At 41.3% G+C, this 22,707-nt stretch overlaps 4 protein-coding genes and 1 non-coding gene across 9 annotated transcripts; 2 read left to right on the top strand and 3 right to left on the bottom strand.

Annotated features, from left to right (window-relative positions):
• Nucleotides 1-602: 602 nt before the first annotated feature.
• Nucleotides 603-10,417, bottom strand: kif23 (kinesin family member 23). Of its 4 annotated transcripts, XM_025003610.2 has the most exons (24): nucleotides 10,277-10,417; nucleotides 10,000-10,066; nucleotides 9,668-9,796; nucleotides 8,351-8,456; nucleotides 8,062-8,198; nucleotides 7,855-7,967; nucleotides 7,568-7,738; nucleotides 7,154-7,198; nucleotides 6,486-6,598; nucleotides 6,043-6,164; nucleotides 5,857-5,959; nucleotides 5,698-5,777; nucleotides 5,503-5,622; nucleotides 5,253-5,412; nucleotides 4,831-4,992; nucleotides 4,567-4,733; nucleotides 4,304-4,477; nucleotides 3,959-4,162; nucleotides 2,957-3,400; nucleotides 2,572-2,805; nucleotides 1,595-1,683; nucleotides 1,260-1,338; nucleotides 942-1,012; nucleotides 603-845 (listed from the first exon to the last, which is right to left on the bottom strand). In XM_025003610.2, the coding sequence occupies exons 1-24, from the start codon at nucleotides 10,288-10,290 to the stop codon at nucleotides 830-832; spliced, it is 3,120 nt and encodes a 1,039-aa protein (XP_024859378.1). In that variant the 5' UTR covers nucleotides 10,291-10,417; the 3' UTR covers nucleotides 603-829. The 4 variants fall into 4 exon arrangements, with proteins under 4 accessions (XP_024859378.1, XP_024859380.1, XP_017261706.1 ...); XM_025003612.2 differs by lacking the exon at nucleotides 7,154-7,198; XM_017406217.3 differs by lacking the exon at nucleotides 2,957-3,400 and having other exon boundaries at nucleotides 10,277-10,415.
• On the bottom strand, nucleotides 6,324-6,420 carry LOC112450199. The gene has a single exon (XR_003038741.1). It is a non-coding gene; the product is annotated as a Z30 small nucleolar RNA (small nucleolar RNA).
• A 422-nt stretch (nucleotides 10,418-10,839) lies between the features above and the next one.
• Nucleotides 10,840-16,692, top strand: ddb2 (damage-specific DNA binding protein 2). The gene is made up of 11 exons (XM_017406219.3): nucleotides 10,840-10,934; nucleotides 11,020-11,169; nucleotides 11,264-11,373; nucleotides 12,395-12,586; nucleotides 13,023-13,189; nucleotides 13,798-13,897; nucleotides 14,491-14,668; nucleotides 15,518-15,663; nucleotides 15,894-16,049; nucleotides 16,132-16,177; nucleotides 16,269-16,692. The coding sequence occupies exons 2-11, from the start codon at nucleotides 11,034-11,036 to the stop codon at nucleotides 16,529-16,531; spliced, it is 1,494 nt and encodes a 497-aa protein (XP_017261708.1). The 5' UTR covers nucleotides 10,840-10,934; nucleotides 11,020-11,033; the 3' UTR covers nucleotides 16,532-16,692.
• LOC119617475 lies at nucleotides 16,529-17,611 on the bottom strand. Its single transcript, XM_037978434.1, has 3 exons — nucleotides 17,477-17,611; nucleotides 17,265-17,335; nucleotides 16,529-17,159 (listed from the first exon to the last, which is right to left on the bottom strand). The coding sequence occupies exons 1-3, from the start codon at nucleotides 17,541-17,543 to the stop codon at nucleotides 16,815-16,817; spliced, it is 483 nt and encodes a 160-aa protein (XP_037834362.1). The 5' UTR covers nucleotides 17,544-17,611; the 3' UTR covers nucleotides 16,529-16,814.
• Nucleotides 17,612-19,132: 1,521 nt separating this feature from the next.
• On the top strand, nucleotides 19,133-22,661 carry kbtbd4 (kelch repeat and BTB (POZ) domain containing 4). 2 transcript variants are annotated; one of them, XM_025003634.1, is made up of 6 exons: nucleotides 19,133-19,244; nucleotides 19,910-20,385; nucleotides 20,467-20,608; nucleotides 21,024-21,130; nucleotides 21,299-22,199; nucleotides 22,344-22,661. In XM_025003634.1, exons 2-5 carry the CDS (start codon nucleotides 19,924-19,926, stop codon nucleotides 22,157-22,159), a joined length of 1,572 nt encoding a protein of 523 aa, XP_024859402.1. In that variant the 5' UTR covers nucleotides 19,133-19,244; nucleotides 19,910-19,923; the 3' UTR covers nucleotides 22,160-22,199; nucleotides 22,344-22,661. The 2 variants fall into 2 exon arrangements, with proteins under 2 accessions (XP_024859402.1, XP_017261131.1); XM_017405642.2 differs by having other exon boundaries at nucleotides 21,299-22,661.
• The last annotated feature ends 46 nt before the right edge of the window (nucleotides 22,662-22,707 follow it).

The raw sequence follows: 22,707 nt of genomic DNA, 5'->3' as shown, positions 1-22,707 counted from the left end.
GAATTTATTTAATGTTTTGTTGAACAATAAAATCGTGATTAAGCATGGGTAGAGAACAGCTGTTACAGGGGGAAAAAATAAATGAGACTTTGTTAGTGACTGAATCTTCCTGAGCTCTAAATACATAATGAAACGGTTTAAAGCAACAACGTAAGGAAAAGAAGTTGGAGGTATGTTTATTTTCCTCCTGGTTTCACTTCTAAATCATTAGTTTGCAACTGAAAAACAAAATCTAAAATTTGTCATAGAACAAACCTTAATGTTTAGTTTGGTTGATAAAACTAACATTTCTTAGCCCATGGAGAATTTATAAATATGAATGTATTGTGAAGTGAATCATGTTCTGCTCTCATCTGTGGATTTCTGAATGTCTTATGCTGCCATCTAGTGTCTACTCGTGGTACGGCTCCGGTTTGAGTGCTGTTCAGATAAAACAACCCCCCCCCCCCGACTTTAACAGTGACTAAAATTGAAATGAAATTCCAAACTCTATTTGAAGCTTAATATAATTTAATTAGGCAAACAAACTTTGACTGATAAACACTGGAAAAGTCATGTGCCAAATTTTTCTTTTTACTGAAAGGTCACGAAACAGGGGAGGAAAAAAAGTAACTCAACTAGTAACAAACTTTTTTTCAGAACACTTAAAAATATTTTACAAAAGCTTTGGTGACCTCCACATACATATCTTTTGCATATATTAAAAAAAAAAGCATGGAAAATGTTTAAATACGACAAGAACTAAATATAAGAAAACAGTTCAGACTATTGCACAACAGCCAGGTGAAGAAAGATGGGGAGTTACCACTGCTGCAGCCACCAGTAGTCTTCAGGGTTTTCTGCGCCTGAAACAAAAACCACAGTGGATCACAAACTAGTGTCATGCACTGCAGATGGGAACTAAACAGTGTTTTGCAGAAATTATATGTTTTCAAGCTTACTTGGTGATCCCATGATGCTCGTATCCAGGTGCCATGTTTGACCCGGCCTTCATCTCCAAAGCCATGGAGCACTGGAGCCGAAAAATGAAGAATATTAGGGAAGCTTAAACTATGACCAGCATGCCAAATAAAACATACAAAACATTTTTTCTTTCTTTCTTTCGTTAACAAAAGCACCGAAGCAGCAGCTGTTCAACCCAGTACTGTTTTTTGTGACAGCAGTCACTTCAGGCTCAGCTAGAGTCGGTAAGGTTTGCATTTTCTACATCAAGACAAGTATATGAGGATATTCAAGTCCAACTGATTTATGAGTCTTACCCTCGTCTCCACATCAGTCCAAGCACCATCCGTTTGATCCTTGTTGGCCGGAGTACCTTCAGAAGATTTCCTTTTTCGGCTTCAGAGACAAAAATCAAAAAAAAGAAATTATTCGCTAAACTATTTTGCTCTTCACAAACAAGGCTCATTAAAAACTGGCTGATGAGTATTAACCAAGAGAAGTTTTAGACATCCATTTAAAAAGAATTTAAGAAATCAGTCATTTATTGTTGCACAGCTCAAGTTCAAATAGGAAACCTTTCATATTTATGAACAATTTAAAATGATATTCACAGAGGAATATTACACCTAAAAGGTTTAACTGTGTCTCTTACTTTGAGCCTGTGGTGAGCTGCTGCTTTAGTGTCTCGATGTCAGTGAATTGAACAGCTTGTCCTCCTCCCCTGGTTTTAATCACGTCTCCCTGAAAGTCAAAAAATTAGGTTATAGCTAACTTTAACTAGAAGCGACAAAAAAAAAAAAAAAATCTAGTCATAATTATTTAAACATATACATATATAACAACCTAACGTAAGCAGCAATACCACATTTTCAGTCTATGAATGAGTTTAGATAGGTTTATATGTCACATAAAGTCTCAATTTACAAAAACTGAGTATTAAATATTGAGTTTTCTTACCGAAAGTCTGTAAACTCAGAAATATCACTTTTCATAAAAGTAATGCATTTTAACTATCAATCAAAATGGTAACTTTTACACCTTTGCATCTTTTAGTATTTTGAACAAACTTCTACTCTCACAACTACAAAATGCTGTAATATTGGAGTAATTCAGCTATATATACTAAAACTAGAAACAACTCCAATGAAAGAAATATTGAAATCAAATATTAAACAAGTTCATGTAATATAAGAGTCATGTATTTTCTGGAAAGAAAAAAAAACTAAGATTTCAACACCAGATACAGCAGCTTCATTTACAGTCATTTTTGGACCTTACAAAAAAATAAATAAAACTTCATTGTGAATCCTGGGAGAAAAGTCAGTCACAAAACTGGCAGCTTTGCCTATCAAAGATTATCAGAGCGTAGCAGAAGATACAGGTTAAAAAAAAAGATGAAATGCATACCACAAACTAAATTATGAGAATAACAAATAAAGTGTGCTAAAGAACTAAATAAAAGCTTGTTCTCGTTAGATTTTCATTATATTCACCTATTTGCTTCTTAAGTTTTTCTTTTAATGTTTATTTGCTCATTATTTTAAAACTTTTGGGTCAATCGGGACAAAAAAGTTTTTGACAAACTGAGTAAAAGGAAGTAAATGTATCCGATAACCTGTTGTTGTTCACCTTAATAAGTTTGGTCTGTATCTCTCCATCAGATGCGACCTCCTGGTGCGTTAACACATATTTGTCACACTTTGACAGGGTCTTCTCGTTGGGCGTGGACACCTGGATGGCGTTGGGGATGACCGGCTGCAGGACTGTGCCCAGGTCCAGGCTGGATGACGGCTTGTGGTCCACCCATTTCTCCCCGCCAGCAGAACGGGAACGACGGTGCAGTGGCCGCACTGGAGTCGTTGTCTGCTCAGATGAAGAGAAACAATTTAAATAAAGGAAGACACAAACGCAGAGCTTGCTGTGAAACGAATATGCCAAAGCCTGAAAGTGATGCTAAAGTGAAACTGTTCTTACTATACAGTGTCAAACTGCTGCGACGTGCTAACTCACTGACCCTGTAGCTTCTCTCTATTTGGTCTAGGACAGAAGCAGGGGAGGGACAGCAGGCTTCTTCACATCTACCGTAGCACCCTACTCCTCTCTTGGACTGGCTGACTGAAGAACCTGCTGGAGACTGGGTTTGCTGGGCCCATCTAGGGGACTGAGAAGGCTGCCTGTAGTCTGGAGACTGGATTTTGGTTCTCTGGGTCACAGACTGGGTTCTCAGAGCTGGAGACTGGGTTCTTTGGGCTGGTCTAGGGGACTGGAAAGCCTGCCTGTTGTCTGGATCTGACCGCTGTTCCCATGAAGAGATGGAGCAAGCCACTGACAAAGAAGTACTGCTGCTGGGGGTTGGGCATGAGGATTTTGGGATCATCTCAAATATATCAAACTCTTCAACTCTAAGGTCATTGACTGCCTGTGACCCTGGACTGACATGAGGAGACTCAACGGGGCTCTGGGGAGCAAAAGTGGAAGCACACGTTTAGCCATAGGTTTATACAAAATCATAAAGAAATGCATTTAGTAGGAACTGGAACTAATAGACTCCTGTACGGTCTCATGTTTTCAACAACAACTGTATCCAACAAAAGTATTTTGGCTCCACAGCATCCTAGCTACTTCAAAAATCAAAATCAACCAAACAAACTAGAATTTTGTTTTTGCCAGGAAGTTATTAATCATAGTTCTGCATCAGTTGTGTTGGACCAAAAGGTCTTTCCATTAAAGTTCTGCTAATTGTTTTGTATGAAGGTCATCCTTACACAGCAAAACCTAAGAGTGTCAGCTGTCACAACTGCAGAACCTTTAGAAAATACACTGCAGTCAGTAAACATTTTTAAAACCAATTAGGAAATCATGCTCACTCTTTTGGCTTTTATAATTAGTAAAAACAATGGTGATTTACAATAGGGTGGTGATGCAGCATAGCAACAACTGGAAACATTACCTCTGTGACCGCCTTAAAACATCCTATACTAAAGACTGAATCAGGAGGGAAGAAGTCTGAACCTACAGGAAGAGGTGAAGGTGATGCCGATCTCTTAGAAGGGGGGCGTTCCTCCCTGGAGGGTCGCTGAGGCTGGGTCTGACGCGGTGGAGGATCAGGATGACCAGGAGTCTTGCTCTCGACCACGATGGCCTTGAGTTGTTTCAGCTTTTCGTCTTTCACCCAGAGCTTGTTCTGCATCTCGAGCTGCATTGCATTAACACGTCTCTCCTGCACGAGAACAATAATGTTTAACCTTATACAGTTTAAAGTCTGACACATCAAAAGCAACATCTTTGGTTTTTTTTTTTTTTGCCAAGAGAGGCCAAGCTCTTTTTTTTTTTTTTTAAATTACTGAATACTGAAACTCACACATTCTTTTTCCCACTTGTGCTGAGTGTCTGAGACCATGCCATGCATTCGCTGCTCCATGCGCCTCCTCTCAGACAGCTCCCTGTGAAGGCGATGTTCTCTGGTTTCCAGCTCTTGCTGCAATGAACGCTTGTCATCCTCGTAGATTTTAGTCGTTTTCTGCAAAATGTCAATCTGGAACAGAGCCACAGGAGGCATTTAGAAAACTGAACACATCTACAAATAATCACGAATAAAGAAGCTAGAAGACAGTCGTCTCCGACCTTATGCTCTTGCATCTTGGTCTTCTTCTCTAAACGTTCAATCTCTCCCTTGTTGTTGTGGATGACTTTGTCTTTCTCCAAGAGTCGGCCATTTTGTTCATGAATCAAATTGTCTTTAGAAATTAGATTCGAGTCCAGTTCCTGAAGCATAGACTTCATCGTGTTGGCTAAATTAGGAAAAAAATAAAATAAAATAAAAGGATGAGCCGTGGTAGAAAAACTTCCAACTTACATGGACGGGGGAGCTAAAACGTGAGTAAGCACCTGCTTTGTTGTATTCTTTAATTATCAACTGCCTGAACCTCTGTCTGTTCTGCAGAGCTTCAATCAGACGAGGCAGGGTGGTATCATCGTTTGGGTCGGTCAGCTCAGAGGAGGGTAGAGGGGGTAGGCTGAGCACCATGTTGCTCATAACAGACGTCCCATCTAAAGAAACAGGATCAACTCTACACTTTAGAGCAGTTTTGAGTTTTATTACCACAGCAATCACAAGTTGGACAAATTAATAACTGTTCAAAGTCTTTAATGTACTTAAAAAAATTATTTAGCAGTTTTGGTATTGGATTTCCTTTGTTCTGAAACGTTCCATTTAATTTTAAGTTTTGTATATTTATCTGCTTATATATAGATGCTAGAACTTCCCCACGGTACTTTTTAGTTTTTATGGTGTATTTTTTTTTCTTTACCTTTGTCTACTGGGCCACCATGTTCCTCTAACTTGCGAGACAACTCCACTTTGAAGGCCTGGTTTCTGTAACGACGACCTGGAGTAAAACCGCAGATGGGTCTGTCCACGGGACGAGCCACTTCCACCTCCTGGGTCATCTCCGCAAACCGCATCACCAGCTGCACATACAGAGAGACTCTCGTTTGTTAGCTAAAAAGCTGATTTTATCTTTATAATGAGGACTCAGTTATCGTGTTAAAGAAACTTACCAATGTTTCCTCGTAGTCGTCTGCCTTGGGATTGACACAAACGACCATCCTGACCTTTCCTTCTCCATCAAAGTAGTTTTTAAAGAGGTGGGTCACTTTAGAGTCCCTATAGGGGACCATCTATAGCAGAAATCTTAAATGAATACACAGTTTCTCTGAATGTCAGTGATGTTCAGCGTTAGCCTCGAAACAAACCTTGCTTGTGCCACACATTTGGTTTTCTCTGAGTATCTCCATGCACGTCCGCAGGTTCAGCAAAGACTGGTTAATGTTACCTGCAAAGAAAATTGTTATCATTAGGTCAATTAAAACACAGCTGAGAGTAAAATCAGACCCTGCTGTTTGATAACAAACCTGCTTCACGTATCCGTGTGCCTTCTGCCCCAGTCCTGCCGGTGCGCTCACTTCCTGCTAAGTCCACCAGGCACAACTGACTAACAGTAACCTGGTTCTTATCCTTACAACACAAGCAGAGACAAAAATCAGTTGTGAAAACTGTACTTTGTTGCAGTTGGCATCAAAAATGTGGTTTACACTGACCTGGAGAATGTTGTCACCGTCGGCGTCGAGAGGAGCCTGAGCCAGCTTGATAATGAACACACTGTGTGAGCGACTCGACTCTGTGTTTAGCCGAGTGTTTGCAACCTTCCTCTTCTTCTGACCTGAGGGGAGAAGAGAAAAATAACAAAAATAAATAAATAAAATTTAAAACATGCTAAACACTTATAAAAATTAAATAAAATAAACAACTAATTTGTTCTACAATTTTAAGTCTTCCAGTTTATGACAAACTCTCATGATGCTTTCAACTCATCTTCAGCCTGCTCAGAGAGAAGATTAACTGAAGTCATTTCCTGACCAGAGCTGACCCGGAGACCAGCAATGCCAGGTCAGTCACGTCTAAATTCATCACTGCAGTGCGTTTTTAAAAAAAAGCAAAATTACCCCTTCACATTCAAGACGGATCTCTATAGAAAACTCACCTTTCCAGAACACTTGAAAAGCTTCTTCAGCAGATTTTACTTCGACCTCCATACAGCCAGCCACGTACATGTTGTGATTCTGATCCTCTCTGAGGATTTTAGACTGAGGCGGTCTACAACCATAACAAACATGTTACACGCTGAACTGGAATCATCTTTTTCATGCAATTCAAGAAGCCCAAGTCAAGCAGTGGATGCAGATGGGACAGGGGAGAATGGGTGCTGCTTAATATCAGACATAAAAACTAATACTGATTGAGTGCCACACAAAGACAGAGACATAAAGCACATAGATGTTTGCCATAACAAAAACAACAAGCAGCAGAAGGCTAATGCAAGGATTTGGACATTTTCTGTCATAATTATAATCACAAGTTTTTGGTAATCATGCAAAGCACAACATTTCACTAAATTCTTTATATTAACTAAACATTACAGTAGCAGTAAATATCTGAATATTTACAGTGCAAAGCAGTTTATGCATTTTCGAATGATACTCAGCCCAATGTTTAGGAAGTGCTATTCACTACATTTGTGAAAATGTCTCCAGCATTACTGGAGAGGTTCCATTTACTTTCTAGACTGTACATTCATGTGCCTAAAAACAACCGAGCTAAACAAAGCAGCTACTCTGATGTCTGATGGATGAGTATTCACTGGCCACATACATGAACTCAGTGTTCTGGCGCACAGGTGTGCCTCCACCATTCCACCTAGTAAAAAGAAAAGACAACAGTTTTGTCTTCTAGCTACTAGGTCAAAGAACAGAGGTGGCCAACCCTGGTCCTGGAGGGCCACTGACCTGCATGTTTTACTTGTTTCTCTGCTCCAACACACCTGATTTGAATCAATGGGTGATTAACAGGCTTCTGCAGAACATGAAGAGGTCATTTAACCACTGACTCAGGTGTGTTGGAGCAGGGAAACAAGTAACACATGCAGGATAGTGGCTCTCCAGGACCAGGATTGCCCACCCCTGTCACAGAAAGATTTAATGCTAAAAACAGATATACAATTAAGTGTATACAGACCATTTATCACGATAACCATTTTATGTACAGAGACACATTTGAAAAACTCACTTTGGCTTGATCGCATCTTCCGAAGTATCCTCCAAGAGATCATAGATGTAGTTGTTGTAGATTTCTATGTAAGACACGAAGACGCTGTAGCTGCTGTCCTCATCCACACAGTCTGCTTTACAAGCCTCCTCTGGCTTTAGCATGTCACTGATTTCAGGATCAGCCTTTTGCCTAAAAGTAGAAAAGTTGTGAATTTGCAGACGCAGATACTTTGCAGCAGGTATGTCAAAATATGTGAAATGCTTTTAAATGTTAAATCCTAGATTAAAACACTTTTTTCTTTTTACCTGGAGGAAGGCGTTTTAGGAACAAACAGATTATTTTCCCTTCTTTGGCGCTCCAGCAAAGCGTCAACCTCACACTGGATTTCAATGCCATTTTTATCATCCGTCTTAAAAACCTGAGCAAAATATATTTGGATAAATGAAGGTTGTGTAAAATGTTAAATCATGTGGGTTGAAAAGATAAAGCTGCTTTACGAGCCGCTCTCTTACATATTTTTTGGCCTGGAAGGGACCGACGCTGTTAAAAATCATGTCGAGGGAACGAGGCAGAAGTCCTCCCTGACCCGGAGAGCCAGTCATGGTGAATGTCTTTCCACTTCCTGTCACCCCGTATGTAAAAAGCAGACCTGCAACAACAAAAAACTAAATCAGCTGGAATTTCTGGACTAAAGGAATCTTGAATTCTGATGTTAACACAGTTGTTATTAGTGAAATAAAATGCAGCAGAATCAAAACCTTAAGCAACTAAAACAGGCGATGAGTCGCTCTGCGCTCTTACCATTTTTTCCATGAATAAGATCATCAACAAGAGGTTTGGCCACATACTCAAAAAGCTCCATCTGTGATACAGAAACTCCAAAGACTTTTTTGAAAGAGTACTGCATCTGAAAAGAGATTTATTGATGTAAAGCAGAAATAAAGTACAATTTATTATGTGTAGCAAAAAAGCAGCCTTTGAAGAACTCTGGACTAAGGCTAACACAACACATTGTTCAGAAGGTCTTAAATCTAATTTTGATCTTCTTGTTGGATACATTTCACCTGACTTCATACAGTGTGTTAAAAAAAAGAAGAGCCCAAACAAGCTATTTTCTTAAAGCTGCTACAGCACTACTAGCTTCTTATGAACACCTAAATGCAACAGTAGATGGATAAGATATTTTGAGGATGTGCCCCAAAGCTCTAACAAACCTAAAGATGCTTTGTTTGCTCAATAAACTTAATTTTACAGTCTTCACATTTCAACTCCTGGGTTAAACAAAGACGGTGGGATATGGACTGATGTGTACCAGCCTGAGCCTTGCCTTTGACCCCCTTTTTCAGACAGTTTTGATTCAAAGAGAACCATCAAGAAATAAGAAAACTAATCCTAACTTAAGGATGTGGTGTAAGGTTTGTTGGTTGCATGCATTCATTGCTGAGAACAGGAGAACATACACTGCTGTTGTGGCTCTTCTTCTGCCCCACAAAGACTGAATCCAATTTTGAGATCATTTAAAAAAAAATTCTTCACTACTTTACTCCTTTAGCTTCTAGCAAGTTCTATAGAAACTCTACCTCTAGTCACTAGCACATTGATTAACCACCATCCAGCCCAGTTTTCACAGGAGTTTTCAAAATATTCTCCCTTGCTGTTTTGTTTCAAGTAGTTTCCATTTGGAGCAAAGATGGTATTATGCTTGAAATGCTTGGGTTTTTTTTTTTTATCTTTATATCGATGTTCAGCTTATAGCAGTTAATTTTTTAAACACCAAATTTACTTCTGAGTACCACAAGAAGGAGGGGGTACCACCTGCGAATGGTACTTGTACCACAGTTTGACAACAGCTGAACATGTGATGAGGGAATTAAATAAGTGACAGCAATGTCTTAAACCTGCACAGCATTGCAGTTTAAGCCATCATCTACACCAAAAAAAAAAAAAAAAAAATCAAGGACAGATCATGTAGCCACTAAAAGTGCTGTGATTAGGAACGTTTTGGAAACTAGAGTAATCACATAAATTAGGTTATCATTGGTTTTTATGTTGCACTTGACTAAAGGAAAACGATGGGAACCAGTAGCTGTAATTTGGAGGCATTCCTTGATTTGTTACCTCTTTGTATTCTCCATTGCGGTTAACTTTGAAGCCCTCAGGTGTGTGCAGCTGGATGGTGGAGCTGCTGATCACCTCAATACAGCACTCCTCGTCCTCCGCACTCAGAGGCCGCACACGTAAATACACCTGAGTAACAATTAAATAAAAAAATAAATAAACAAAACGTGTTTCTGACGAATAAACAAAAACGTCCGTGCTCTGACCCCTCATTAAAGTATCTGGTGATGTGACACATAGCCTGAGCTGAAAACAGAGACTGTGCTAGCTACATGTTGGCGTCGTTCAGCCATTTTGACCAGCTTTTTTACAAATCAGCGTCAGACACTCACCCCAACCGGGTCTTTCTGGTTGTTGGGAGCCTTTTTTGGAGGAGGCCTGCGGGGAGTTTTATATTTCCTAAATGACCAAAAAGGGAGAAGAAAAAAACAATACGTTTCAATTCATTGTTGTTAGTCTTGATTTATGGCAGTTGGTGGCGAGTAGCTTACGAAGGATGTGACTTAACGGCTAATTTCGAGACTAGTCGACCCGTAAATTATTATCAACACAATACAGATAGATAATGAAGTCTGAATGCGACGGTTAGAGGTAATAAATTCGACTTACGCGTGTCTGTTCATTGTGTCGGGCAGCCTGATTCGTCTTCACCGTTTCTGTTGCTATAATTTTGAATCTTCCCTCCGCCTCGGATCAGACAGCTCGTTTTTTCAAAACGAGTCGGTAGCAGCCAATGGGATTGCAGAAAAACAAACATGTGATTCCGCCTTCACTTCCGAGCCCTTTTATGGCAACTATGGCAACAACGAAGCGTGTTTTGCCAAAACATGTAGAAATTAGCAGATAAAATAACATGATGCACTACAGTGCACGTTGATATAGCAAATAAAACAACATAAGAAACAGAGCAACCAACTAAAGTCGTCGTTGTTATTTTTTTTAACGAAACAAAGCCCTTCGCGCAGTGACTGTTATAGGCGTTTACGCCACATTTAAGCATCTGACAGTAACCAATTTACATGCAGATTATGACAACGTCGTTTAAACCATTAAAAGTTCACATAAAACATCAAACACGTTCCTTACTGGAGTTGTTTATTTTTTAATTTATTTGTAAACAGTGCCCCCTACCGTCCACCGGCTGTAAATACACCCAGGTTACAAAACACGCGCAAAACACGCCCATTACGGTCACGTGTACGGCTGCGTTACGCAAACGCTGAAGTTCCTGAATTTGGTTTGCATCCTTCTCCGCTGACCATCACAGGTAAGCGACAGGTGTGGCAGCTATTTATACAGACTGGTGATTCCTTGTCGAGTCAATTCACTCCCGCTGTTGTCGATTTTAAAAGGGGAGGTAGGAGACATGAGAAACAAGCCCGCCAAGTCAGAGTCGCTCGAACCAAAAAGTAAAGCGAAGAAGAAAAAAGCCTCGGAGGACCCGGGTCCCACCGTGTCTAAAAAGCTGCGAGGCAAAAAAGACGGAGGGACGTCCGAACCAGGTGTGCAGCCCCGGCGGGACACGCTTCACTCGGAAGGTACCTGAGCCGAGAATGGTGTGGTTCTGACGCATGCATGGGTTTGTGCGTCTTGCAGGGCCCCCTTTAAAGTCTGCGGGAGTCCAGAGGAAGAATGGCCTCGGCAGCATCCTGCATTACATTTACAAGAGCACTCTGGGCCAAAGTCTGCACTCTCAGATGAGACAGGTGAGAGAACTCGGAGCTGCCAAGTTGCCTGACTGACCAGCCTCAGAGAGGACAGTTTCCAGGTCGAGACAGCCCAAAATCAACCGAGTGGTTATCATTCACATCTGCAACACGAAGACAGTCAGCCTAAATCCTCAGTCAGCTTAAACAGCAGACACTGTTTCAAAGCAGTGAATTTACAGAAAGCATATGTACCCTTTACGTTATGCATGTTTCTTGCATGATTTAAATTCTTGTCACATAGTTAAGAAAAGACAGTGTCTTATTTTGTCCCATAGAAAGTACCCTCATTGATGGACCTGATAAAGAATCGTAATATTTTACTGTAAACACTGATGGACACAAAACCAGGACCCAGGAAAGTGAGGAATCAGGTTTTCTCCTGGTTCTGAGGCTTGATGAGGAGTCAAACACCCCCCCCCCCCCAAAAAAAAAAAGGATTAATTAAAGTGATGATTGATGTTGAGAAATGACAGAATTGTAGCTGATTCTGAGCTACCAGCACATGAAATCTTAGTTGAATATTTGTAAAAATTCACTGAATTATAAACATTTTTGTGCTTTGTAAGTTCTGTAGGCTGTGAATGGGGTTGGCTCCACAAGTTAGTCAGCTGTAGAGGTATATCCAATGATTACTTTCCGAACGTTTCGTTTAACTCCACCTAGTGGTTCATGTGATATTTTGCTAACAGACACAGGCGAATACATTACTGTCCGCCAACACCTTTCCGCAGTGGGCATCGATGAACGAAAGAGCAGGAGTGAGGTTTGCTGTCAAACCAATTCCAAAGAGTTGCAGACGACTCGGTGTAGAGATGTTAGAAAATGAAAGCAGGCGACTCTCCTGACGGTGACGAGGATTAATCCTGCCTTTGAATGAGGGGAACCGTAAAACCAGTCAAGTCTGGGCTTGAAAAGGATTCTTGTAGCTCTCAGTTTGGCTCGATGGAGCACATTGAAAGAACTTCTTTTTATTTTTTATGGAAATGGGTGAAAATGCTATTATGCGTCTCTCGTGCAGTGTCTCCAGGAGCCCTTCGTCCGCTCTCTGTCCTCCTACCATTTCCACGGCTCCAGCAGCCCGTTTGACCGCAGGATCACCTGTTTGGAGTGGCACCCCACCCACCCCACCACGCTGGCCGCAGCCTCCAAAGGTGGAGACGTTTTACTGTTGGACATCACCAACCCGGCAGCTAAAACTTTCATTCAAGGGGTGAGTTTGTGCGTCCCGATTTGTTTTGTCTGGCACTTGCACGACAACACGAGGTGTTCAGCAAATCACTATTAAACTCCGCCCCTTTTAAAGGCTACAGACTGATTGTCAGCTGAGGGTGATTTCAGGACCGTGTCGTTTGTCGACACACTGTTGTTGGGCCTGGACACTCAGTTACAGACATAAAGTCTCACTCAGTACGGCCCCTTCAGCTGTGGGAGGTACGACAGCTCTGCCAGATTTCTTTGGGACCACCCTAACGGTATTTACCAGCAATGTAAGACTTGAGACCCACTATTTCTCTGTAAGGATTTCAGGTTCAGTCGTCCCATCGGGTGGCCGGTCTCATTTTAAACTGCCGTTTGGATCACTTGGGTCACCGTGAAGCGGGGACAACAGCCACGTTATTGGCTTGCCTCTGTATTTATGTGCACAGAACGGAGCAGGAGACTTCATCGGAGGGATGAAGTTTTGTCCCACAGACTGTTCCAAAGTCTATTTGGCTTCTGGGGAAGGCACGCTCACCCTGAAGAGCTTTGAGGGCCACGCACCCACTCTGCTGTCCAGAACTGGAGACTGTGACCACGAACATCACGATGTTTGGTGAGGAAGACGATGCTTGACAATCACACGTTGCTGCACATAGTTTGGGTCTTTTTTTTTTTCTCAATTTTGGAACATTTTTAAAGTTATTTAGATTTAAACTGTTTTGTTTGTACAAAAAAAACCCACCTTTGCTTTGATACCAGTAGAGTTAAAGGGATGGTTTCGATCTTTTGAGGTGGGGCTCCGTGGAAAGGTTGTAAACAATATTTTACCTGCTGTAGGTGGCTCTTTGACCAACCTCAGTTTGAAGAAGTAGTTTATCTCTGACCTGATTTGGCTAGCAGCTGGTCCAAGTGAGTTCATGAGCAAACGGCTGCTGCCATATTTTCAGACTGAGGTTCTTCAAAGAGATATCTTAAACAGGTAAGATATTAACTGTTCGTTAAGGTTCCTACAGAACTTCACTTCAAAATATCTGAACTGATACTTTAAGCTAAAAGACATTAAGAAGACAAACGAGTGTCAGTGGATTTGTTCCTTGAGTCACATCTTAAAGAATGTGTTGAAGGTTGGAAATGTAGTGTGTAAGGTTTCAGTAACTGTTCTTCTAATTGATCATTTTCTGTATCCAGTAAATTGACTTTGTTTTTTGTTTTGTTTCCCAGCTTTTGGTACTGTTGTGTCGACGTGTCCATGAATCGACAGATGCTCGTCACCGGAGACAATATGGGACAACTCGTACTTCTTGGTTTGGATGGCCAAAAGGTAAAAAAAAAGAGGAAAAAAAACATTGCTTAGTATCGTCTTTGATTGGTTTTAAATCTGTCGTACATTCAGGTCTATTTGGCAATTATTGACACGATTCCTTTAATTTTGACTCTCGACTTCATTCCAGTATGTTTGAAATAAGGACTCGTTTGTTTAATTTGATTTTGGGAATTGAACCGAGTTTTTTTCTCGCTGCCTCCATCTGTTGTTTTTAATAAGCTCAAATTAAATTGGAGAGACGAGAATAAGGGGACGAAAGGTCTGGAGTTTGTTTGAACAGAGTTTGAGTTTGCTATCTGCGGTCCAAGGGAGTGTTGCTGGAAACATAAACAGAGAGATAACTGAAACTTTAAAATCAACAGAGTTGCCCAGAAATAGGGAGTATATCAACATGTTGAACCAAACCGCACATGGAAAGACGGGAAAGGTGATTTGTTCCTCATTTAACCTCCTCAAAAAAATGATAAAAGTCGTGTTCAGATACTTTCAAGTTTGAATGTATTTAATTTGCAAACCTTCGTACATTGTGAAGACTTGAAGAAGAATGTGTTTTTGTTCCATTAGTGATTTTGCTCTGGTTGTTGTTTTAGATTTTCAGCGACAAACTGCACAAAGCCAAAGTGACCCACGCAGAGTTTAACCCTCGATGCGACTGGTTGCTGGCGACGGCCTCGGTGGACCACACGGTGAAGCTCTGGGACCTGAGGAACCTCAAAGACAAGAAAAGCTTCCTTCACGAATTACCTCACGACAAAGCCGTCAACTCAGGTGGGATTCTGTTTTTAGGGAAACTAATTAATTTCCTTTCTAACATAAACTTTTTAAGCTGTTCAGGGAGCGAGCTGTCCTGACGCTGAGGCCGCTCTTAATTCAAAAAACATAGAAAATGGCTAAAACTCTGTCAGTTTTACAGATATTGAGGTAATGGCGACGAGTCATTGACAGCACATACTCATTTGTTATTGCCTAAAATTGCACAGTGTTGTTTTCAAGGTTTGAACAAAACTACGACTCAGTCTTTTTTTTTTTTTTTAAATAAGATGATCTTGATCTAAAACTCTGGCATGAAAGGCGACGGGTGATATGCAATCCTTCAAGGAATGCTAGGCCTTTAATTTAAGTTTAAACACTTCTTTCAAAAAGTGGTTTTATGTTTATACTGTCCCATAATGAAGGAAATGTAGAAATATTGACCATTCTGAATGGAACTTGATTAAAATGAATAAAAATAATACATTAGGAAGTTTTTAAAAGCTGAGTAAAGACTCATTTCATATCATCTGTTTGTAGGAAGGACCTAGAGTTCATAATTTGCTCTGCTGTTAGTCTGTCTCTGTTTATAGGTTTTTAACAAGCAGCTGCAGATTTACAGTAATTTTGCTCATTGCTCACAGAGATTATTATCAAGAAGACGATAAGTAAAAGTTTGCAGCTTAATTGATCATGTTACCATGATGATCTACAATCTGGGTTGTTTTTTTTTTGCTCATCGCCCTTTACTGATCTAAAAAAATCCCAGCCGTTGTTTTCATTTCGGCACTTTAGTTGTTTGGTGTGGCGACAGCCTTTAACTCTTTTTTTTTTTTTAATAAATGTCTTGGGATTGTTTCTTTGCAGCCTATTTCAACCCGTCAGACTGCTCCAAGTTGCTCACCACGGATCAGCACGACCAGATCCGCGTTTACGCTTCCTGCGACTGGACCAAGCCTCAGCAGATCATCCAGCACCCGCACAGACAGTTTCAGCACCTCACGCCCATCAAAGTTTGTCTCACCTCCTCGTGTCTGTCTATTATCCTCCAATAAACAGTCTCCTGATTGGTTACAAGAAGAATTAGCTGCTACAGAAAACAATGAAGTTTTATGATGATGGACAATTAAAAGCACAACTGTTTGATACATTTGTTTTGTATGCGATTAAAAGCTCAGTTTTGCTTACATTCGTGTGAAGAATGTCCTCGGAGATCATTTGTGATGTTCCAATTGTGCTGTAGGCCACATGGCATCCCATGTATGACCTTGTTGTTGCTGGGCGCTACCCTGATGACCGTATCTGCCCCGGCGATCAGAGAACCATCGACATCTTTGACTCCAGCAGCGGGGAGCTTGTGTTTCAGCTGTTCGACTCTTCTGCCTCAGGGATCAAATCTGTGAGTGTCATTTATCGAAGGGCGAACGCGAAAAACACAGAAGTCTGTAAATATTAAAGCCAAGGAGTTTCTGTTCTTACAGATCAACAAATTCAGTCCGATGGGTGACACGATTGGATCTGGCATGGGTACGCACGTCATCGACAGTTTTTAACCCGAGTCCAGTCAGATCTTCGGCAGAGACGCTTCACGAAACTCTTTTATCTTTGTCACTCGCAGGTCTAACGCTGCTGGTGTGGGACCGCGACGAGTCGCTGCTCGGCGACCGGCACAAACCGCACGCAGAAACGCCGACTTCGTCCGATTCGTTAAGGGGTCCGCAGAGGAGTCAGCAGAGGAGTCAGCGGCGCTCCAGCAAGGAGCGGAAAGGTTCGGCTGCAGATGCAAAGCTCAAGAAAAAACTCACTTCTCTGGAAGAAACCGAGACCAAAACCAAGACGGGGTGCACTAAACAAAAACAAGCTCAGACCAAGAAGAAGTAAACTGTTTAAAAATCCTTGTAAATTTATTTGTGACCGTTTGTGTTTCTGACATCAGGGATTGTTTGCATGCTTGAACAGTGTTTGATTCTTTTAAAACTAGAATGCTGTTTAAATTCACTGTAGCTTTTCTACTTTACAACATTAAAAAAAAATTGTTCATACTCGGCTAAGTCTTTTCTTGATAAATCTTTGAACACATAGACAGTCATAAAGGCACAAAGCTGTCAGATTAAAAGCTGCTGATCAGACCTACACACTTCTCTTTTACATGCAATGATAGTTTTCAGGAATAACTGAGGAGGAAACTTCCACGCAGTTCGTAGACGGTGATGTTCGCCAGCTGGAGGAGCACTCCGCCCCACGCCTGCCGCTCCTCCTTGCTCCCCTGAACCTGAGCCTGGTGGGCCGAGTACACCATGCTCAGAACGAGCTTCTCAAACTGATCCAGAGTCAGTGGCTTCTGCTGACGAGCCCGCATCCTGCTCACCTCGAGCTCCATGGAGCTCAAGCTTTTAGGAATGCCTTCGTTGATCCGATCCAAGAATTCCCGCCCTTTCCTCATCGACGCCATCTCCTCATCCAGCAGGAAGACGTCGTCCTGGTCTATGACCATCCCACCCAGCAAAAACTGCAAACGAGATGGTAAAATACGTCTTGTGTCCCGTTTGAGAGGAAGCAACAGTAATGAAAGTATTTTAGTTTACATTTAAACCAGCAGAAGACAAAAACGTACCTCAAACATCAGCTTTGCATCAGAGACAGATGAGGCCGTTTGAGAAGTTGGCCTTGTGCCTCCAACCACATCTAAAGGAGAAAAAAAATTGAAATTAACCAACGCAGACAAACGGCTCTGGATTCTGTCTCTGTGATGCACTTCGCACAGAGCAGGAGCTGTCCTAAAGTAAAACATCTGAACCAAAGCCCTGTTGGCAGATTTGACCTTACCTTGCAGCACTTTATTAATCCAAAACCCCCAAATAATCAAGAGCCAGATCTTTAGATGTGACTTCATTCTTCTCTCGGTTACAACAGATAAAAACGCTACACCTCTCTTACCTCCACTCTTTTTTTTTAATTTATTTTTTTTAAAACAGACTGAATTCCACACATTTTTTCCAGCTTGGAAAAAGGCACAAAAAGCCAGACAGCTGAAAAGAGTTAGTAGTTTGGGGACTCTTAATACCTGCTGGAAAAAGAAAAACTTCTTTAGCCAGCAGGATTATTTATTGCAAAATATTCAAGTACACTTAAAAAAAAAAAAAAACTAAATTAAATATAAATCTGTATGAGTTAACTTAGAAGTGCAGAGTTGAAATCTTTTTAAAATGAAGGGGTGGACAGTTTGTTAGATGTTTTTGTTTTTTTAAGTATTGCCTTTATTGTAAGTACTGTGAGTTATTGATACTAATTCCAATTTTTCCTCCTCTATAAATACTTTATAACATAAGATACCAATCTGTAAGTAAAGCCACAGAATTCGACTGCAGCCAGGTCGGTCTGAAAACCTACCTTTATTTTTTACTATAAAGCCTTGTTCTAATATGCCTAAAATGTGGTTTGTCTGACTTTTAAAAAGAAAGTTATTTCTTCTTCCAGTCCAGTAGTTTGTTAGTTTCTTTGTTTGAAGATTTACACAAGCTGATTTTGCTGCTCTGTCCCCATTTATTTGGATCTTGATTCTGGCACTAAATTTAAAGCAGAAAATATACGTTTCAGAAAGAATGCCATTTCTCACTTCCAGCATTTAATTTGGTGCAATAATATACTTTCAAACTAAACATGTGCTGGCATGTCCCAGCGTTTCTGACAGCATGTTTTATACAATGTATTCTGATTATAAAAGAAGGCCTGGGATCTTCAAGGTTCTGTTTAGTATCTTAGCTGTTTCTAGGACTGCACTCTTCTGGACAGAGATCTCTGAGGTTGTTCCTGGGATCTGTTGGAGGCACTCTTCCAGTTTGGGGGTCACAGCATTGAGTGCTTCGATGACCGCTGGTACCACTCACTGAGGCCTTGACTCTCCACAACTTCTCTATTTCCTCTTTCAGCCCTTGATATTTCTCCAGCTTTTCGTGCTCCTTCTTCCTGATGTTGCTTGAGACTGCTACATCTATCACCACTGCTTTCTTATGTATCTCTTGACCACAACAATGTCCGGTTGGTTAGCCATCGCCTGTTTGTCAGTCTGGATCTGAAAATCCCACAGTATCTTGCCCCTTCTATTATCTACCACCCTTGGTGGAGTCTCCCACTTTGATTGTGGGACTTCCGGTCCATGCTCGGTAAAGATGTTCCTGTGCACTATTCCAGCCACTTGGTTATGAAGTTCCGTGTCTGTTTTGCCTGCCTACACCTTACATCTTGCTATTTCTTTACTGGACTGAAGCATCTTTGCACAGCCTGCATCTTGGGTCCTGTGTGGTATGGTAGACCCCAGCCTCTATTGCTGTTGTGCTGCCATGATTAGTGCCTATATACATATATTTCACTATTCAACTTTGAAGTAATATGTCATGTAACTAACGATTCACCTAATAGCTGATAACTCCTTTTAATAGCTACAGCAGTAGGCTTTTAGAACTTGCAGTAACAAAGTTTGGCCACACGGGGGCAGTAAGCGTTTGACGCTCGCTGTTATCGCAGGCTAAAAGAAATTATTTACTTCCGGCAAACAGTGGAGCTGTTTCTGAATGTTGCAGTAGTGGGATTAAAGGTAACAAAACTACTTGCTTGTCACCTTTAAGAGTCACTGGCCTAGTTGTAACTTTAGGACCGTAGACTCTTGATGTACTTTGCACCAGAGGGAACAGACGGCAGCTAACGCCAGATAATAACAACACAGCAGCTAGCGTTAGCATAAACACATGATAGCCCATCATCATTAGCTTCAGTGTTTTTTTTTAACTTAGATATTATCTAGTGTCGTGTTGTTTTAAATTTATATCACAGAATATAACCCCCTGTTTAAAATGCGCCATTGTTACTAAATATAAATATTTTTAAGCTTGTAGCGTAAAAATTGCCTCAGTGAAATATCGACAGAAACTAGACCTGCTGTTTCTCGCTGTTGTAAATGATTGAATTAACATCAAGTGACCCCGCGAAATAAGCTATTAGTTTTTCTGTTATATTCACTAATCAGTACATTCTGTATACCCTACGTAATTAAAATAAAGTAAAATCGAAACTAAGTGTTGAAAGCTGACATACTGTCATCAAAATGCACCCAGAGTTTAAAATAAAAACTGACCTTACTGACCATTACTTTACCCAGGGGAAAGCTGCGTTTTTCTTTAGTATTGATTGATTATTTATTATTATTATTATTAAATAAATTAGAATCTGAGTTTAAACATGCTGTTTTGTGGTTTTCTACAGAGCAAGCAGCAGAGATGGAGACCAGTGAGGACGGCGGCCTCAGTGCCGGGGGCTCGGTGGGAGAGGAGAACTACTTCCTGGGATACACCTTTACTGACCGATCTCACTCCAGCCGAGTGGTGAAGAGCATCATGGACCTGTGTCTGGAAGACGGCCTGTTTGCCGATGTCACCATCATCGTGGACGACAAAGAGTTTCATCTGCATCGACTGGTGCTGTCAGCGCAGAGCAGTTTCTTCCGCTCCATGTTCACATCCAACCTCAAGGAGTCCCACAACCGCACTATCGAGCTGAAGGACGTCAGTGCCACCGTCTTTCAGCTGCTGATCGACTACATCTATCATGGTACAATCAAACTACGGGTGGAGGAGCTGCAGGACACTTATGAAATGGCAGACATGTACCAGCTGACTGCTCTGTTTGAGGAATGCTCCCGCTTCCTCTCACGAACAGTGGAGGTCAAGAACTGTTTACAGGTAAGTTTTGTCCCTTGCTGATGTAACAGTTCGTACAATTTAGTAATGTTTATGTAGACTGAGTTTGTCATTTTTGTCTAGGTGATGTGGCTTGCAGACAGACACAGTGACCAGGAGCTATACACAGCAGCCAAACAGTGTGCAAAAATCCATCTCACTCAACTGCAACAAACTGAAGAATATCTCAATCTGCCTCTCTGTCTGCTCTTGGACATCATCAAGGGTATTACAGCTTGATGGCCTACCAAAATATGCTTTTTTAACAGGTGTTTTTACCCATTTGAACCAATTCAGTATCCCTACATGCTGCCGCTTGCAGCCTGTTTATTATTCAAAAAAATACATTTTCCAAACTTGTCTTTGTCTTTGAAAAAACTGCAGTTTTTTTAAAGTGATAACTGAGATGTCCACATTTACAATTTTTAACCATTTTTTATGACTCCATAGTACTTGCAAAGTGGAAGTACTCAAAATAGACAATTGTTCAAAAAGAAATTTGTCAGACTTAAATAAAAATGTGCTTGTGACATAAAATGAAGTTAAAAATTGACTGGGTAACTTCAAAAACATTGTTAGCCTTTTTTTAAGTGGTCAAAACACTTCTGAGTTTAATTAAAGGGCTGTGTGTTTGTGTTCAGATGGCGTTCCGACCTCCCAGAATCCAACGTCGGCCATTGAGTCATGGATTAACCACAACAAGGTTGAGAGAGAGGAGTTTTCTTGCATCCTCCAAGAGAATCTTAAGGTAGCATTTTTACAAACAGCTATAACAATAATTAAAGAACATTTTATTCCTCAGAAAAGGGATGAAATATCTGATCTAATGTTTTGTGAAGCTGTTTTAAATCCTGTAGCACTTATTATACACTTATGAAAAGCATTTGTGTCACTGATGTCTCTGTTTTGTTTATAGGAAATTGGTGAGAATGTCCACATTTACCTGATTGGTAAAGAAGAGACGAGGACTCACTCTCTTGCTGTGTCACTGCACTGTGATGAGGACGATTCTATCAGCGTGAGCGGACAGAATAGTTTGTGCCATCAGATCACCGCAGCCTGTAAACACGGCTGTGACCTGTATGTGGTTGGGGGGTCCATCCCTCGCCGCATGTGGAAGTGCAACATGCACACCATGGACTGGGAGCGCTGTGCACCACTGCCCAGAGACCGCCTCCATCACACCATGGTCTCCGTCGCCACCCAGGACGCCATCTACTCACTCGGAGGTAAGACATTGCAGGACACGCTCTCTAACGCCATCATCTACTACACTGTGAAGGACAACGTGTGGACAGAGACCAGCCAGCTGGACACCGCTGTGTCCGGAGCTGCTGGTGTTAACCTGGGAGGCACCATCTACCTCCTCGGAGGGGAGGAAAACGACATGGACTTTTTCACGAAGCCGTCTCGTCTCATTCAGTGCCTCGACACGTCCTCCCAAAGGTGCCAGGTCAAACCCTACATGCTGCCGTTCGCGGGCTGCATGCACGCCGCCGTCCACATGGATGTGATCTTCATTGTAGGAGAAGGAGACTCGCTGGTGTGCTACAACCCCCTGCTGGAGAGCTTCACACGCCTGCGTTTCCCCGAGGTGTGGAGCTGCATCCCCTCACTGTGGAAAGTGGCCAGCTGTAATGGCTGCATATACGTCTTCAGAGACAAATGTAAGAAAGGCGACGCGAACACGTTAAAGTTTAACCCAGCCACATCTGTGGTTTCCGTCATCCGAGGTATAAAGATCCTCCTCACAAACTGGCAGTTTGTCTTGGCCTAACCTGCCACTCTGGATCTTCACACCCACAACAATGAATCAGGTAATAGACGTTTGGACAACTTATCATGACTTCACTCTTCAGACATCCTGCGACGACTGTTAAACACATATTTACTCAGCTGTCTCACTCATTCCAGCCTGGTAAAGATAATTCAGCTGTGTCTGTCACTTGCTTCTATTCCAGTGTGCCATTGTGGACCTCTTAGCTGAGGAGTAAATCTGTGGTGATGCTGTGACCAGTGATGAACTAAGCTGTTGTTTCCTGCTTGTTTCCTGACATTCATGAACCATTTCAGTGTACACACTTTACTGAATACAACCATCACTATATTGTGATTTTTATGCCGAAGTTGAATGAATAAATGTAAAAGTCTGTGTCCATGAACGTAATGTCAGAGGTGTTTTGTAACTTTTCGATTTTTACAATATTTTTATGTATGCTGTAAATGGTCATGTTGTGCTGTTATTAGAAATGCTGAAATATATCACTGTCGCCACCAAATGTCACCTTTTGTTTTATTTTGACACCTTTGGCGCCTTACTGTTCT

This window comes from Kryptolebias marmoratus, linkage group LG11, assembly GCF_001649575.2.
Source record: "Kryptolebias marmoratus isolate JLee-2015 linkage group LG11, ASM164957v2, whole genome shotgun sequence".
In the NCBI taxonomy this organism is placed as follows: domain Eukaryota; kingdom Metazoa; phylum Chordata; class Actinopteri; order Cyprinodontiformes; family Rivulidae; genus Kryptolebias; species Kryptolebias marmoratus.
Note: the sequence above shows the minus strand (reverse complement) of the source record. Positions and strands in the feature narration are given on the sequence as shown.

What these genes read in the sequence shown, in the direction of transcription:
- ddb2 (XM_017406219.3), top strand. Translation starts at nt 11,034, where the DNA reads ATGAGAAACAAGCCCGCCAAGTCAGAGTCGCTCGAACCAAAAAGTAAA. An exon ending in CGGAGGGACGTCCGAACCAG is followed by an intron (nt 11,170 to 11,263) that starts GTGTGCAGCCCC and finishes TGCGTCTTGCAG; the next exon opens with GGCCCCCTTTAAAGTCTGCG. An exon ending in AGCACCTCACGCCCATCAAA is followed by an intron (nt 15,664 to 15,893) that starts GTTTGTCTCACC and finishes ATTGTGCTGTAG; the next exon opens with GCCACATGGCATCCCATGTA.
- LOC119617475 (XM_037978434.1), bottom strand. Translation starts at nt 17,543, where the DNA reads ATGAAGTCACATCTAAAGATCTGGCTCTTGATTATTTGGGGGTTTTGG. An exon ending in GATTAATAAAGTGCTGCAAG is followed by an intron (nt 17,336 to 17,476) that starts GTAAGGTCAAAT and finishes TTTCTCCTTTAG; the next exon opens with ATGTGGTTGGAGGCACAAGG. An exon ending in ATGCAAAGCTGATGTTTGAG is followed by an intron (nt 17,160 to 17,264) that starts GTACGTTTTTGT and finishes TCTCGTTTGCAG; the next exon opens with TTTTTGCTGGGTGGGATGGT.
- kbtbd4 (XM_025003634.1), top strand. Translation starts at nt 19,924, where the DNA reads ATGGAGACCAGTGAGGACGGCGGCCTCAGTGCCGGGGGCTCGGTGGGA. An exon ending in GCTCTTGGACATCATCAAGG is followed by an intron (nt 20,609 to 21,023) that starts GTATTACAGCTT and finishes GTTTGTGTTCAG; the next exon opens with ATGGCGTTCCGACCTCCCAG. An exon ending in TCCTCCAAGAGAATCTTAAG is followed by an intron (nt 21,131 to 21,298) that starts GTAGCATTTTTA and finishes TTTTGTTTATAG; the next exon opens with GAAATTGGTGAGAATGTCCA.
- kif23 (XM_025003610.2), bottom strand. An exon ending in CGCCAGAACACTGAGTTCAT is followed by an intron (nt 6,599 to 7,153) that starts GTATGTGGCCAG and finishes TTATGGTTGTAG; the next exon opens with ACCGCCTCAGTCTAAAATCC. An exon ending in CCAAGATGCAAGAGCATAAG is followed by an intron (nt 4,478 to 4,566) that starts GTCGGAGACGAC and finishes GCTCTGTTCCAG; the next exon opens with ATTGACATTTTGCAGAAAAC.